Consider the following 17,844-nt stretch of genomic DNA (forward strand, 5'->3'; position numbering starts at 1 on the left):
TTGCCCACCCCTGACATAATCCCTGGATTCTAGCCCTATCCTGTCATCAACTGAGTTACTGTGGAACTATAGTTACTGTGGAACTATATGGAACAGAAACAGCCTTGGTCGCCTTGGTAGATGATATGAGGAGGGCTCTGGATAGGGGTGAATGCCCCTTCCTTGTTCTCCTCGACCTCTCAGCCGCTTTTGATACCGTTGACCACGGTATCCTCCTGGACCGCCTGGAGGGGTTGGGCATTGGAGACACCGTATTGCAGTGGTTCCAGTCCTTCCTCTCCGGCAGGTACCAGAGGGTAGCACTGGGAGAGGAGGTTTCGGACCCGTGGCCACTTACTTGTGGGGTGCCACAGGGTTTCATCCTCTCCCCGATGCTATTTAACATCTATGTGAAGCCGCTGGGGGCTATCATCAGGAGGTTTGGGGTGCAGTGTCATCAATATGCGGATGACACGCAGCTCTACCTCTCATTCAAATCTTCACCAAGGTTGGCCGTAGAATCCCTGTCCAAATGTCTGGAGACGGTGAGTGGCTGGATGGGGAGGAATAAGCTGAAGCTGAACCCTGACAAGACCGAGGTACTTTTGGTGGGAGACAAGAGGAGGCTGGGGGATGTTGACCTGGTGTTGAATGGGGTACGGCTACCCTTGAAAGACCAGGTCCGCAGCCTGGGGGTCATTTTGGACTCCCAGCTGTCCATGCAGGCTCAGGTGTCAGCTGTGAGCTGGACAGCGCTGTATCAACTCCATCTGATACGGCGGCTGCGCCCCTTCCTTCCCGACCATCTGCTCCCATTGGTAGTACATGCCCTGGTCTCCTCTCGTTTAGACTACTGTAATGCGCTCTACGTGGGGTTACCCTTGAAGACGGTTCGGAAGCTGCAGCTGGTACAGAACGCGGCGGCTCGCCTGATTAAAGGCAGCCGCCGGCGAGATCAGATCACTCCAGTGCTGAAGGAGTTGCACTGGTTACCAGTTGTTTTCCGGGCCAAATTCAAGGTGTTGGTTTTGACTAGGGGTGGACGAAAGTCACTTACCTGTCCTCGAAGGACGTTCACGGTGGGGGGGAGGCGCTTCGCTGGTCCCCCCGCGAAGTTCAGGCCGGGGGGGGAGGCTTCCCGCCTCGGCCCGGCTGAAATTCAGGCCGGGGGGGAGGCTTCCTGCCTCGCCCGGCCGCGAACGCGAAAGTTAAAAAAAAAACAAAAAACGCCCCCTGATAGGCTACGTGACGATTCACGTAGCCTATCATGGCTAGATCTGCAAAGTCAGCCGTGATAGGCTACGTATCACGTACATTCACGTAGGATTCACGTAGCCTATCACGGGTGACTTAAAAAAAAAAAAAAGCGCGTACGCTAATGGCGGCCCCCATAGGGAGCCGCCATTCGCGTTCCTTATTTAGTCGCTGTAGTCTACGTAAATGTTTACGTAGACTACGGCGAAAATAAGGGCAACACAAATAGCGTTGCCCTTATTTTCGCCGTAGTCTACGTAAATCTTTACGTAGACTACAGCGACCAAATAAGGAACGGGAATGGCGGCTCCCTATGGGGGCCGCCATTATCCGTACACACTTTTTTTTTTTTAAAGTCACCCGTGATAGGCTACGTGACGATTGACGTAGCCTATCACGGCTGACTTTGCAAATCTAGCCGTGATAGGCTACGTGAATTTTCACGTAGCCTATCAGGGGGCGGTTTGTTTGTTTTTTCTTTCATTGCAATGGCGGTGGCGGCAGCCAGTCGAAAGACCGGCTGCCGCTCCCGCCCCGCTCGAACACCTGCCGAACCGCCGGCCGGACCCGCCGCCGGGAGGGACATTCGGCGAAGGTAAGTCCCGTCCCGGGGTGGGTGCGGGGGGCGGGGGGGGTTCAGAGGATTTCTCCCCGAAACTTGTTCGGGGGGCCGAACACGTTGGCGCTCGGCCCCCCGAAGTTTCGGGGAGAAATTCTCCGCCAACCCTAGTTTTGACCTTTAAAACCCTATATGGTTCCGGCCCAGCCAATCTTAAGGAGCGCCTCCAGCAGCACCAGACAGGCCGCTTAACAAGATCAGCCTAGGATGGCCTTCTCTCTGTCCCATCAGCCGGGACAGCTAGACTGGTGGGGACGAGGGAGAGGGCCTTTTCTGTGGTGTCCCCCACTCTGTGAAACTCCCTCCCTAGGGAACTCCGTCATGCCCCCTCTTTAATGAGCTTCCATCGTGCATTAAAAACGTGGTTGTTCAGGCAGGCATTTGGGGTGGGTTAGGGTATTTTAGAAAATGTTTTTATTGTAGAATTTTATTGTTTTAAACTGTTTTATTGTATGTTGTACATCGCCCAGAGTGGCTGGGTGACCAGCCAGATGGGCGATTAATAAATTTAATAATAATAATAATAGTATTAGAACTACCAGGGACAGGCTTACCATGAAGCAGTGTGAAGCTGTTACATAGGGCAGCAGGTTCCTTCCACAGTTGATGCTAGTTCCCTGCCTCCACTTCCCACCTCTGGCTGCCATTTTAAAAAAATACTCTCCAGTCCATAGCAGTGAGGCATTATTTTGCTTTTTAACTTCAGCTCCAAAAACGTGGAGCCCAGGACAGGCAGCACTGTATATCTAAGTCAAAAAAGAAACAAGTGCACCAATTTAATTCCCAACGCGTTTCGACATGTGGTCTTTATCAAGGGAAAAACTTCTGGAGATTCTTTTGGAGGATTCCCTCTGAAGAAGCAAGGGAGAGGGAATCCTCCAAAAGAATCTCCAAGAGTTTTTCCCTTGATAAAGATCACGTGTCAAAACGCGTTGGGAATTAAATTGGTGCAGCTGTTTCTTTTTGACTTTGGTTTCCAGTCTTACAGCTGTTTTTTGGTCCCTATTGCACTGTTGCTAGCACTTATAGCTCCCTCATATGTAGTCTGAAGATACACTAAGGAGAAATTCGAGACAGAGTAAAATGAGCTCGGATTTCTAAGAATCCGACCTGTGGAATCTGCTGTGGAGCGACCCCCCTCAGGCCACACGGAGTCTGTGGACTTTGGGGTAATTTTTTTTTTACTTTCCTGAAATTTACGCATATAAATTCATAGGAAAATATGTACACTTCTGCTGAGGAATCGTTGAATGGAATGGGGGACAATACACTAAATGTTACATACTAAGGTAAATTATGTAAATTCTTATGAAACCTCTTACATAATTATTTGTGTATTTTTCCTCATGACAAAATAAAATATTCACATCCGTCTGTGGGCAGACGATGGAACAAAAGGCACCTGACAATCCGCGAAACACAAACGGAGCAGATTTTACACAGTCCATACATCCCTAATACCAAGTCCAGCTCAATGAAGAATTGTTAACTTTTAAAGATTATGTCACCCAGAACTTATTCTGAATAGAGTTGGTTTACTATGGGCAAGAAAGGTTAGGCTGCCGCTGCAATGTACATGAGGGTCCCAGCTACCTGCCTCCTGACTCTTTCCCATAAACTGGAAGACAATGCAACAGTGAGGATTTCAATCTTGGCTGGTGATGACATTGGTTTTGATTAGGCAGAAATGTACCATTTTATCAGAAACAGAGATGAAATTTTCACTTAACTCTTCTGTTGCCAATTTGCAATGGTTCTTTTAAGGGTTCGGGATACAATAAGCACAATTTTGGGTGAAGGAAAGATTTTTTTAAACAGAAAGCAGGTTAACAGAATCATTAAAGCAAATGGAAGCAAAGCACACTACTTTGAAGCAAGATCATAAACCATATGTCCCTTCTGTCACTGGGAACCTTTTATCTTGGCCAAGGTGACTCCAAATGGCCTGACTGCACAGCACCTGTCCGGATCAGCCTATGCTGAGGTTCTGGCTTGGGAGTGGCCTGGGAATCAAATACTATCCCATTGATCCTTCCTAATCTGGACGTAGTCCAATGACTTCAAGAGTGTTTCATACGTTCCTTCAGACTGGAAAAGAACTGGCCCTAACAATTGGCGACCACCAGCCCAGCATAAATAACTCTCTCAGCTACTCTGCTAACAAGAAGTAGCTTCACCTTCAGGTTATGCCAAATGCTTATGTGCAAGCCGTGACCTGTACAGTGTCAACAGAATTGGTCCTGGGAACTAATAAAAAGGCATAGCTCAATAAAAAGTCTTGAACAGCACTCTAGACATCGGCCAGGGAATTAGTGCACCACTAACTCCTTGAGAGAACAACGGACTTCTGCATTTCCACTGCAGCTGTACAGAGTGATACAGGGGCAGCAGCACAGATGGCAATAGCCCAGATGCACCCATTTTGAAGGCTAGGCATAAACCAGTCCCCTTGGACAGGACAGTAGGGTCAGTTCCAGGAGGTAGTATTGCAGATGGGATTCTGCTTGACCCTGTGACACTTGTGTTATCAAGTCCCACAGGGTTCCATCTTATCCCCCATGCTTTTATTCATCTGTAACAGGGATGGGGGACCTCTGGCCCTCCAGATGTTGGACCCCCAATTCCCATCAGCTCCAGCCTGTATTATCAATGGTCAGGGAAGTGGAGTGTAGCAACATCTGGAGAGGCACAGGTTCGCAAAACCTGATCTATATGAAGCTGCTGGATGAGATCATCCAGGGATTTGGACTGAGGTGGGTGCTGACAATATGCTGATGACATCGAGCTCTGTTTCTCTGTATTATCTGAGTCAGATGAGGTTGTGAAGGTGCTGCATCGGTGCCTGCATATGGTCATGGGCTGAGTGAGGACCAGTAAACTGAAGCGGAATCCTGGCAAGATAGAGGCACCGCAGTTAGATGGTTCTCAGGTCCAGGGAATTGGTGTTCAACCTGTTTTGGACAGGCTGTACTCCCCTGAAAGAGCAGGGATGCAGTCCTGAGGCACTCCTAGATTTGTCTTTGTCACTAGGACCAAGTGGCCTTAGTAACATGGAGGGCCCAGCTTTGGCTGATTTGCCAGCTGTGGCCGTTTCAGGACAGAGATAGTCTGGCCATGGTGATCTATGCTCTGGCAACGTCACAGTTGGATTACTGCAATGCATTATACATGGGGACTGCCCTTGAAGACAACTCAGAAGGTACAGAATATGGCTGCCAGAATTTGATTGGTAGGGCCAGGTTTATGCCTCCCATATCAATTTTAAGAGAACTTGATTGGCTGCCTGATTGCTTCCACGTCCAATTCAAGGTGCTAGTTCTTACCTTTAAAGCCCTAATCGGTTTGGGATTCAAATACCTGAAGGAGCACCTCTTCCTAGATCAATCTGCCTGTAGTTTTAAGTTCATCTGCTGAAGCTCTTCTCCAGATGCCTCTTTTATCAGAGGCATTATGCTATGCCAGAACAACGGAGGGGGTCTTTTCAGCAGTGGTGTTCAACTGACGATGTGCATGTCTTCCCTAAAGACATCTGCCAGGCACCTTCTTTACAATCTTTTTGGTGCCAAGGGAAAACATTTTAAACAAAATTTGCCTAAGCATTTTAACTTGTTAATTTTTATCTCTTGTTTCATTATTGTTATTTGTATTGAGATATAAATTGTTGTATACCAGCTTGGATTCCTAATAGGATGAAGAGCAGTATATTAATGTTTTAAAAATAAATAAATAAATAAGCAAGCAAGCAAGCACTAGGTTAGGGAAGTTTGATAAAGCCTATGGGAAGGTCAGCAGATGTGAAGGATCAGACCTAGTCCAGCATTCTGGCCTGACAGATAACTCCCAGAGCTCCCAAGCAGAGCATTAGGCTGTTGGCTTTGCCCTGCTGCTTGTTCCAAGCATCTGTTATTCAGATGCATTGCCTCTGTACATGGAGGTTTCACTAAGCTAGGCTTTCCCAACCTCAGGGCCCGAAGTGGGTTTTGAACTACAGCTCCCATCATACCCACCCAGCATGACCAGTGGTCAGAGATTATTGGAATTATCTGCACCATCTGGGACCCTAAGGTTGGAGAAGTGGGCACTAAACTGTTATGACCTACCCTTCCAGAACCTGTCTGATCCTCTTTCAAAGCTGTAGGCTATTGCTACCTCTTGTAGTTTTTGGAATTTCACATCGTACAAAGAAATCAAGTTGCTCTTCTATTAAAAAGTTGCTCTTTACAAACTAACTAGTCTTTAAAACCATTTGTTAGGCTCCAGATAGATAGATAGATAGATAGATAGATAGATAGATAGATAGATAGACAGTCGTTAACAATGGGATAGCGGAGTTGGGGTTTGTAGGGAAACAAGAGTTTGTTTTTATTAACAAGATCACTGATGGCATCTGCCACCTCCCTCAGACTCCCCTGTTCCCTTGGAGCTTAGCTGCAATTCTCATAGTAGCTGGGGGAAAATGAATTTGCCCTGCGACAATATTGTCTCTTTCTGCAATGCAAAGCATTTTGTGTTGGCTTGGTCTTAGATTGCCAATGAAGATGCTTAGCTTTACAAGAGACCTGCTCCGGGTGGAAATGAAAACAGGTCTGTTGACGTGGATCAACGCTGCTGCCTGCATTTTTGGACTCTCCTTGGGGGCATGTCTGCAGGGACCGTCATGCTGAGCACCTGCACTTCCAAGCTTACCACTACACCACTGATCATACTAAAAAGGGAAGAATGGCAGGCCCACTCAATTTACTTTACTGCAGTTGGGGCCTTTCTCTCCACCCTCCTGCAAAATAGGCGTGGTTCTATAAAACTAGCTGCCCTCTTTTCTGAGACATTGCTGGAGAAGAAAAGCAGGTAGACCAAATCTTCTGAGTGGCCCTTTGCATTTCAGGGGGTCAGCATGCCCAGATGTTTTCTTCTGGGGCAGACGTCGGGAGATGGCATGGTTGGGCACCTGCTGAACCCTCACACCCCAGGAGGAGGCCCACTGCCGGCCCCTGGAACCCCCCCAGCCCTGCTGTTCCCCTTCTTTGCTGTCATTGCCTGTTCACCGGCCCTCTCAGAGTGAGTGAGCAGTCAAAGGTATGGGGGGGGCTGCAGCAGCCACTGCTCGCCTTGCCTTCCCCCTCTGGGCTGCTGTGAACCCTGGCCCAAAAGGTCAAGCATATTGGCAAAGGCAACAGCAGGAAGAAGAGGTGGACCTGCTCAGGGAGGGGGCCTATGGGAGGCATCATTCATACCCACCCACCACAAAAAGCCCTGGAGCTGGCACTGCTTTCTTAAAGATGGGTAGAAAATGAATGAGGACTGCAGAATAAACTTCTTGCTGTTTCACAGAGTGCAAGGGGGAAAGACACTGTGAAAATTAAGTGTAAACGTTCAGTACTGAGAATAACAACTTCATTATAACATCTTGTTCAGAGCAGATTCCTGAAAGTGAGGTTGGGCATGAGATTTAAAAGCCAGAACATATATAAGTGTGCCAGAGAAAGAGAGAGAGAGCGCTCTGTGTCCAAGGCAGCCTCCAATGGTGCCTGCGGATTATAGGAATTGTAGTCCAATACATCTGGAGGGTGGCAGGTTGGAGAAGGCTGTTCTAAGACTCAGGGTGAGGGGGAAGGGAATCAACCATAGTGCTTTCTATTTCTCTCTATACAAGGGCTAACACTTGCCTACAGCATGGCCCTCCTGCTTTAGTTCATTCTGAATGGAGCCAGCTTGCCTGCCTCCTCAGGGAGATGTACAGTGTTGCTGGCCCTTCACAGAGCCAACGAGCATAAATGGTCACATCATGGCTGTCTCCAGATCAGAGGGAAAGTTTCCAAAGGAGCTGTCCAAGGCGCTGAACCTCCCCAAAGCAGGTTCAGCACCTTGGATAGCTCCTTTAGAGTTTTGGCTGGTTCTGAGTGAAATCTAGAATGGATTCACAGCCCCAACAAAAGTGGAGCCTCTAGAGGAAGTCATACTTCTCCCCCAAATATGCGCTTCATCCCAACCACAATGAGGCTTAGAGAGGTTTACAGCTTACTGAAATAAAAAGGCAAGGCTTCTAGACTAAGTATTTGATGTAAAGATTTAACTCAGGGGTTCCTCCCTCCCACATTGTAAATGAGAAAGCAATTTTTTAAAAAAGTGGTGCAACTACTACGAGAGAATTGCGAATAAAATACAAATTATTGTTTGATAGTTATAGATGGCTAAGTGTTGAGCGAGCATAAGCAATTCATAAAAAATAGACTGAAATAGGAGGAATAAATGTGTTAGCAACTGCCAAAACCTGGCAGAGGAACATTACTTGCAATTTTGGCAGCCTGAAAGGAAAACAGCCATTATAGCTATTCAAGCATCTACTCTTTGTGGGTGAAAGACTAATATCCAAGTACTTCCTATAGTAAGTGATAGTAAAAACAACGAAATTTTTATGATTTGAGTTTGTGATGTACTTTGACCTTAAATAGTTATAATGAATGAGACCTAACCATTCATATTTTAATGTAATAAATAATATATCGGAAGGCAATAACTTTGAAAATGTAACAGACTCAGCCTAACCAATCCATTCCCTCTCTCTCCTATTAAAAAATACAGGCTGATTCCACGAATAATTCTAATGAGGATTTAAGGTTTTATATGCGGCTTGAGATAAATAAGCTAAACACTAGCACCCTAATGAATCAAATATGACTGCAATAGGATTTAGGCTGCAACCCTAAAGACATTTACCAGGGAGTATGCTAGTAAGTGCAACTAGAGAATAATGCAGTAGCAGCTATTTCTGAGTACACTTGCATAGGATGGCACTGTTAATAATCACATACAACTGCGAGCTGACCAGCTGCCTAAAGTTCTTTTTTTCTACTCTAGTACATCTGCAGCAGTGGAGGCTGGTGGCTCCGATGTCAGTGGGACTGTGAATCTGCTCTGGGTTTCAGTTAGAACCAGGCAGAGCTCTAATGGAGCTATCCAAGGAGCTGAACCTATTTTAGGAATAGGATTCAGCATCTTGGGCAGCTCCTTTAGAGTTCTAACTGGTTCTGACTAAAACCCAGAGAGGATTCACAGCCCCACTGACATCAGAGCCACCAGCCTCCACTTATCTGCAGGAAGCTGTTTTTAGGCATTAAAAGGGCTCAGGAGGTACAGGGATGAGGGGCTGGTAATCAGTGGTGCCATCAGGACAGGACTCTGGGGCAGAGGTCCAGGGCCCCCCTCAGCAGAATGAGCAAGGGGAGGGCCCAAATGCAGCCGCACTGGTTTACCACACTTTGAAGTAGTAACACACATTACGCCGTAAAGAGGAGGGGCCCCATAAGACAGCTAATTTCAGAGTCTAAAATTACCTAACTGCACCACTGGCCTTAATATTGGAATATGTTTATTCCACCTCTTGGCGCCCTTCTGTTCTGACCAAATGCTATACTGCTCTACCTACACTCAGGCCCACCATTTTTGAAAGGGCAGCTGCCATACAGGCTGCCGTAAAAACAGGGCCTGTTGTACACCCAAAGCCATGTCTTGTGTGGCGGCCATGTCTTTAGATTAACACCTACTGCTTTTCAGGACATGGCTGGGGGGAATCATGAGAGTGAATTTAAGTGTAGCTGCTGTGTACCGAATTACCACAGAGTGTGTAGATGGCTGGCACTCTGCATTGTCCTTGCCAGGCAGTGAAGAGGATCGCAATATGCTCCCACACTTGATCGTAAGGTGGGGGAGACAGGGAAGTCATAGAATTCTCCTTACAACTTGTCAGGGAAATTACGAGGACCAGCTTGCCAGGTAGTCTGATGTGATTGGTCTGTGATTGCTTTACTTTATTCACCTCAGATCAAGTGTTGGGATGTGGTGGAATTCTCCACACCACTTGACAGCTTGATAGAGATGACCAGTTTATACATGTTAGGAACATAGAAGGTTGCCTTATACCAATTCAGACCATTGGTCCATCTGGCTTAGTATTGTCCACATTGACTGGCAGTGGTTATCCAGGGTTTCAGACTAGGGTCTTTCCCAGCCATATCTAGAGGTGCCAATGGTTGAACCCGGGATTTATTTATTTTTTAATTGCATGTAAAGCAGGTGCTCTACCACTGAGCTAAGGCCCTTTATCAGCCAACACATCTCACCTATCCTGATAATTCTGCACGGTAGATCAGAGCTGAGCAGAAAGTAGATCTCCAGATGTTTTGGACTTCAACTTCCAGCATGCCTGACCATTGCTGAGCTGGCAGAGGCTTCTAGGAGTTGAAGTCCAAAACACCTGGACACCTTCAGCCCACCCCTTCAGTAGATAACAGGCCTAACCTTCATTCTGTTCTCCCTTCTGTGTAGACTAGCCATGTTTTAAATTTTTTCTCTTAATGAAGAACACAACCACAGCTTCCTTTGTCATGTGATAATGAAAGAAAGGCCATATTCTGAGCTCTGAGGAATTTTACAGGCACTCAGAACAGGGACCAGAATGCTGTTCACAATGCAACATTCCCAGAGCATTTCTCTACTACAGCAAGAGGCCCAGTTTGCTGGTAGCACTATTTAGCCTCATGCTTAATGTCTCCTCTCAAAATAGGAGGTTACTTAGGCAACCTGTTTGACTTGATATCTGGTATACCAAAGCCATCCCAGGGTGATGACTGGTCTGTTGAATTTACTGGACACTTTGCAAAATTGGGTGCTTGAAACATTTCATTGAAAACGTATGAAGCCTGTATGTCAGAGCATTCGGATCACCAGTAACACTCAGACACACACATGTGCATGCTGCTCAGAAAAGTCACTCCTCTGGGGCTCCACCACTTCATGAAACTGGCCACCTGAACTGACGTTAGGGCTGGTTCACACAGGTGTATGACTTCCATGTGATCGATCCCTCCTGCCTGTCCATGAGTAGCTGGAAAAGCGTCCTGTGCAAATAGATACTGCACAGAGATAGTTCCTAAGCGGTTTCCAAGAAGTGCAATTAAGGCAACGAAAACTGCAGCAGAAGCATGAACGCAGAGCACCAGTTTATACGCAGGGCTTTCCTTATGGGACCCCTGTACCTGGGTACACGCAAACAAACTGCAAGTAGGTTCACATGTGTGAATCATGAACCTACGCTTTCTAGCTGCTGAGAGCCATGTCCTCCTAGAAGGAGAAGGGTTAATCTTCTTATCTTTACTTGACCTGGAAGAGTGCTATGGCCGCAATCCTATACAAAGCTAAGCCTGCTGAAGCCCAGTGATCTCAATGGACCTGGGTGCAGCTGCACTCATGTTCTACTTGTGGGTTTCCCATGGACAGCTGGTTGGCCACTGTGTGAATGCTGGACCAGATGGACCCTTGGTCTGATCTAGCGTTACTCTTCTTATGCTCTTAAGTTCTTATGCACCTGACTCTGAATAGGGTGAGGGTATTGGAAAGAAACTGCTGAGTGGCTGGGGCTGTTAGATCCAACACACCTCCAGCACTGTCTTGGTGAGAAGCTGGTCTACAGTCACAGCTGTAGAAGGAAGCAAAACAGCTGTATCCAGCAGTGCCAGCTCTGGGATCTGGAGGACCCTTGGACAAGACACCCCCAATGGGGCCCCTCCCTCAGTGAGTCTACCTTCTCATCACCATGGTCACCAGCTGCTATTGCTCCTCCTCCTTTTTCTCATCATTGCTCCCACTTGCTTGTCAAACAGAAAGCCAGTGAGTAAGTGGGCAGTGGCACCTACCACTCCTTCTCCTCACTACCACCAGTGTCTGGGTCAGAGCAAGAGGCAGGTGAATAAGTAGGTTGCAAAGGTGAGGAGGAGTAACCCCGGGGGGCTCTTGTCCATGGGCCCCTGCTGGGATGAGGGCCCTTGTCAGGTGCCCAACCATGCCTACCACCGACACTGGCCTTGGATCCCAGCCAGAATCCACTGCTTGCTAATGAGTGGGAAGAACTCTGTGCAAATGTATACACTGCAGAGTTGGTTGTATATGTCTGTCTGCACATAGGAGAAAGCCTTGAGAATGAGTCTTAGCTAGCACCTGACTGGCTGAATAGCAATCTGGAAGTCACAGTGTTATGTGAAAAGGACCAGACAAGACCAGGAGGCCTCTGTTCGTACATGTACACTGCTCTTTAACCAGGCCTTTCTATCTGTATGTGTGATAGAGTCTGAGTGATACCCAGGTCAATGTTGCATGCTCTAAATACCATGTTTTCTCCATTCTGTCTTCCTTTTTCTTCCAGACATTTATAGTATTGAATAGAGGGAAGGCGATCTTCCGATTCAGTGCCACTTCTGCCGTGTACATGTTAACTCCTTTCAACCCTCTTAGAAAAATAGCTATTAAAATTTTGGTACATTCATATCCTTTTCAAGTGGTTGGTTTACGACAAGTGAAATAATGCTCATTCGCTTTTTGGTATTTTCATTATTTGCAGACATTCCGTCCCAGAGACTCCAAGAACTACATGTCTTGGTCACCTTATCTCCTGCTTTTTCCTGTACATTTCTTCTTTCCCCCTCTTCTCCATTTCTGCAGCTGCTGCTCTCTACTCATTATTGGAGGGCAGGGCTTTCAAATGAGATGCTAAATATCCTCTCCCCACACCAGTTTCTTTAACTTTGCTCCTCATTTTCTCACTTACTCTTTTCTTGTATCTGTATCGCTCCTTTCCTCATTCCCTCTTTTTCATTTTGTTTTTTTACTGCAAGCTCATTATCTTACACCAGTGGCTTGTGTCTTTTACCTAAGGTTCATGGGAAGCTGATCAGGGAGTCCTTAATGAGACCAATAGTGGAGGACAAGCTTCCTCAGACAAGCTTGTCCACAATAACTCTTCCCTGCAATCCACAGCTGCAGGGGAAATGTTGGGTGTGCTGTATGTCTAGCTTTCAGTTTGTGTGGGGCAGTGTGAGGCCCATCAGGAGGAGTTTCTCAATTCATGTGGGGCAGTGGTGAGCCCATCCAACATAAACTGAGCATGCCCCCGAAAACATCCCCCACAATCTCTTGCAGTGTGCTGAGGTTCCATGGTTAGGGTTTTGCTGCTGCTCTCGGACGAGTAGTATTGTAACAGAGATGCTTTGCATTTGAAACCTTAAGTGGTCCAGACATATTGTGACTGCTACGCAGAGAAACTCAGCTCTGATGTGTAACATGGGATGCTGCCAAGGTTTGCCTTATGACCTGGACCCCTGAGCAACTTCTTAAGAATCTCTTGCTCCTTAAGAGTTCCATCTTCCTTCTTTTAAACTTCCCCTTCCCAGTAATGTGGGGTTTAGGCTGTAGATGTGGGGTGACTGACACTCTAGACACAGGGTTTAACCACAACAGTTTACTAGTAGATTTAAAGCAAACAATCACAATTAAAGGTATTTACACAATGGAGATGAGTGATACAAAAAGCCTTAAAAGAAAATAAAAGTTGCAAAATGCAAGTTCCTTTAGCCTGACTGTCCTTAGGCTTTTCTGGGCTACTTCTTCATGCTCACTCTTCAGATTCTGCTCTCACTTCAGGCTCTGGCTGTGTCTCTGCTGTTACTGGCTCTCTTGCTCTCTTTATATACCTTGCTCTCTCAAAACCGGAAGTACTGTTTCAAACCTGAAGAAATGAAACTTAAGTGGAGAAATGATACTGACTCTTAACTGGGGAAATGGAACTACTCCTCTCAGAGTTACCCCCTCCCAACAGAAAACTCCAGGCCTCTAAGCCTGATGTTTTTTCCTTTGCCTCTGTAGGCCTCAAACTTTCACAGATGTATTCTGTGTTCATTCTTGATTGAAGGTCCTACTTGGCCTCTATTAAAATGAAGGTTGTAGAGCACGTGTGCTTGGTAGATTGCAGCCATATACGTGGTCCTATGTATAATGCAACCCCCAAACAATTGTATCTAGACTCAGGACTGCCAATTACATTGTGACAACCTCTTAGAAAAATGTAGCTTATGTTCTCTCCATCACTGTACATATATGTGTGTCCTTTTGTGTGCGTATACACGCACGCACGCACACCCGTATGCACACATAATATAAGCATTCCATATGTCAAAACAGTTTTTCCATTTGTCAAAACAGTTTTTCTTGTTTCCGTAGAAGCTAATGCATCTTACAAAGCTGGTGTGACTTACAAAATTTCATTCGGATTGCAAACTATAACATTTTAATTGATAATCTTGAAACATGTGAGAAACGTTTCAACATGGACTCTTAGTTACAGAAATGTAGAGCCGTTTGTGATGCAGAGGCTGTAAGACAGTCACGTTAAGATCTTCACTCAGATCATAAGTGGTCACAGGCAAGTCAGTTTCTCCAAGTCTGATCTACAGCACAGGGTTGTTGAGAGGTTAAAATGCCACTCTAAGCTCTTTGGAGAAAGTGTGAGGTAAATGTGTTATAAACAGAAGATTTTCCTTTGCTAAAGGCATCGTGCAACAGGGTGAATAGTAAAGTTAGCAAGCAACAAATATACACGATAGGAAGTATGGACCTGCCAGTTGAATGAACTTTTGGAATGCCAGGAATATAATTTCTATGTTTGTTTCTAATCTAAGTGACTAATACTGTAATCATATACATGTCTACTCAGAAGTAAGTTCCATTGAGTTCAATGGGACTTACTCCCAGGCAATGTGTGTACAGCATTGCTCCCAACTTTACATTAGTATAGCTTTCAAAGCCACCTTTAAGGGTGCAATCCTATGCATGTTTGGACAGAAAAAAGTCATGGGAGGCTGGTGGATCCAACTCTGGTGGGGCCAAGATTCCATTCTGAGTTTTCCTTACAACCAGCCAGGAGTCTAAAGGAGCTATCCAAGGTGCTGGACTATCCCCCCAAAAAGGTCTAGCACCTTGGATAGCTCCTTTAGACTCCTGGCTGGTTGTGGGTAAAACCCGGAATGCAATCTCTACCCCACCAAAATTGGATCCACCAGCCTCCCCTGAAAAACGTCCTACAACTCCCAATATTTCTCAGCCAGCCATACATAGCCTCATTCCATTCTATGTTGATTCAAGGCAATTCTTGATTTGCATCATAGTTATACTTTGTGTGGTGATTGGAGCAGGCTTGCAGGGGGTGTAATGGAAGCATCACAGAAGGACAAAGGCCAGGATTCTTTTATTGGAGGAGCTGGAGATGCAGTTCCAGTTCCAATCTTTTCCTTCCTGACAAATAACCAGAGGAGACCTTGAATCCATGGTCCTAGGCAGAAGCACCAACAGTACCTTTATTCTTAAGAATCATCGCAGTGAAAACATCTGTCAAAACCTGAGTGGTCTGAAGAATTTCTATCACAAATGCTAAACAGATCTGGGGTCTGTCCTGAGAGTCATTTATATACTGCTCCGAGCTCCCTGCCGGAAGGGTGTGATGCAAGTGTAATATAGATATATAACCTTTGAATTAAAGTGAAGCCCCTCGAAAAATTTCTTAGTTTATGGTGCCATCCTGTGGCCATTTAGTGCCTATCATTTCCATTGCACTAGCAGTATATGTTTGTGTGTGTGTGTGTGTGTGTACCTTTAAGTTTTATACTATTTGAAGGATGGAGAGGAGGGTTTTTATTGTGATAGTGAGGGGAACAAGCTCTGCTCAGTGTTAGGGGTAAATAAACCCAGAGCCATTTTCTGGGTGGGTCTTGTTTAGTCTTGTTCTCATCTTCCACATGGGCTAGTTTCCTCTCTCTGGGAGGCAGCCTAGATTTCCCATATGCTGCAACTTCTGTAAGCCTCTGCTGGCAGCAGTAGAGGCTGGTGGCTCCATTGTCAGTGAGGCGGTGAATCCACTCTGGGTTTCACTCAGAACCAGTCAGAATTCTAAAGGAGCTTTGCAGCTTGGACAGCTCCTTTAGAGTTCTGACTGACAGAATAACTGCCCCACTGACATCAGAGCCACCAGCCTCCACTGGCTGGCCATCTCTGGACAACAATGGCGCTATGCTGAAGCCGGCCAGATGTTCCGTTCTGTCTCTCCAAAGAGGCAAGAATTATTAGCTTGATATAGCTTCCGCACCAGGAGTATCTCGAGCAGGGGTGGGGAACCTCTGGCTCAGAGTCCCAATCCAGCCTTCCCCAGATGGCCACACCCCCTGGACCCACCCCCCTCCCCCCAACCACTGACCATTCAGTGACTTCCCAGCATGGGTGCAGTTTTTCCCTATTCTAAAAAGTTGAAATGCCTCTCCCAAGACTTAGTTTCTGCCAGTGAGAGCTTTAAGCTATACAACATGCTGGCATTTTTTTGTGGTTCTGGCCCACCCCTTTTGCCCTTTGCCATGCCCCCTTTGCCTCCAGGCCCACCCACCACTGGAATGTGGTCCCCTGAGAGCTTGTCCAAAATTGAATTCAGCCCCCAGGGTGAAAGGTTTGCCCCACTCCCAATCTTGAAAAACTGACAGAATATAAGAACATGATAAGAAGCTGTCCTACACCAAGTCAGACCTCTAGGGCGTAATCCTGTGCATGTTTAGACAGAGAAAAGACCTACAACTCCCAGCATACCCCAGCTGGCATGGCTGGCTGGGGCATGCTGGGAATTGTAGGCCTTTTCTCTGTCTAAACATGCATAGGATTGCGCCCCTAGTTATCTAGCTCAGGATTGTCAGCTACGCTGACTGGCAAGGGCTCTCCTCTCCTGGGGCTCAGAGAGAAGCCTTTCTCAGCCCTATCTGGAGATGCTGGGGATTGAACCTGGGACCATTTCCATGCAGAGCAGGTGCTCTGCCACTGAGCTATGGCCCTGCTCCATAATTTTTGCAAGATGCCTCTTATTTTGGAATTTTCCCACATTTTCAAAGTATTAGGAAACCCACCCCTAGATCGACAGATACTGAAACTGAAGCTCAAATATTTTGGCCACCTAATGTGAAGAGAAAACTCACTGGAAAAGACCCTGATGCTGGGAAAGATTGAAGGCAAAAGGAGAAGGGGACAGCAGAGGATGAGATGGCTAGATAGCATCACTGATGCAATGAATATGAACTTGAGCACACTCCGGGAGAGAGTGGAGGACAGGAAGGCCTGGCGTGCTATGGTCCATGGGGTCACGAAGAGTTGGACACGACTTAACGACTGAACAACAACAACAACCCCTAGATCAGTGTAAAAGAGGCAAAATTTTGATCTACATTTGAACCCAATTGCCAGCTGGCATGAATAATTCAGTATTATTATTAGTGTGTTTTAGTAAATGGTAAGACCCTGATGCTGGGAAAGATTGAAGGCAAAAGGAGAAGGGGACGGCAGAGGATGAGATGGCTAGATAGAATCACCGATGCAATAAATATGAACCTGAGCACACTCCGGGAGAGAGCGGAGGACACGAAGGCCTGCCGTGCTATGGTCCATGGGGTCATGAAGAGTCGGACACAACAACTGAACAACAACAAAACCTAAGGGTGCTTTGGTTCAACCCTATAGCATCCAGTAGATCTTCAGCTGACCGCTGCATTTTCCGTTTACTGCCCGATATCAATCTGAAGCATCATTTAGAAGCCCTGGTTGCTGACCAGTTTGCAAAGCACACGAATGCTTGAAGCTGGTCATTACCATTCATGTCTTTGTCAGCTTACATTTGCATCCTGGTATTATACTGACCATCCATATGTGCCTCAAACAACTTTTTTTAAAATTTTAATCCAGAAGTAAAATGGCTTTTTTGGATGTTAAAAAAAATCACTTTTATTTCTTTATATTTCGGAAAGTTTGTTTGATTGTCCATCTGTTCCCTTTAAGTTATACAGCAACATATAAGAAAGTTTTGAGAGGTTCTCTGGGCGTCATGGAAACATAGCAAAGATTAATGATACTGGAAATAAGCCAGAATGGATTGTTGATGTGACAGTTCTTATAATGTTCTCAAGTATTTGTTCCTTAACTAAAACATACATTATTCAGCATGCTTATTATGTGCACTATTTTAACCAACTGTGTATTTATGACCATGAGTAACCCTCCGGAATGGACAAAGAATGTAGAGTAAGTCAAATTTAATTATCATTCAATGTATTAATGAATACTTTGTGCATGTCTCTGTAAACAGT

At 46.0% G+C, this 17,844-nt stretch overlaps 1 protein-coding gene across 1 annotated transcript in view; it reads left to right on the forward strand.

Annotated features, from left to right (window-relative positions):
* LOC146358471 (sodium channel protein type 2 subunit alpha-like) overlaps nt 1-17,844 on the forward strand; it is a 124,857-nt gene that overhangs the window by 33,621 nt on the left and 73,392 nt on the right. The window contains 2 exon segments of the mRNA XM_084811886.1: nt 12,048-12,166; nt 17,690-17,779. Of these exon segments, the coding sequence (XP_084668012.1) occupies nt 12,048-12,166; nt 17,690-17,779 (209 nt within the window).

This window comes from Heloderma suspectum, chromosome 1 (assembly GCF_057233095.1).
Source record: "Heloderma suspectum isolate Gila_16-S chromosome 1, 16-S_ref, whole genome shotgun sequence".
In the NCBI taxonomy this organism is placed as follows: Eukaryota; Metazoa; Chordata; class Lepidosauria; order Squamata; family Helodermatidae; genus Heloderma; species Heloderma suspectum.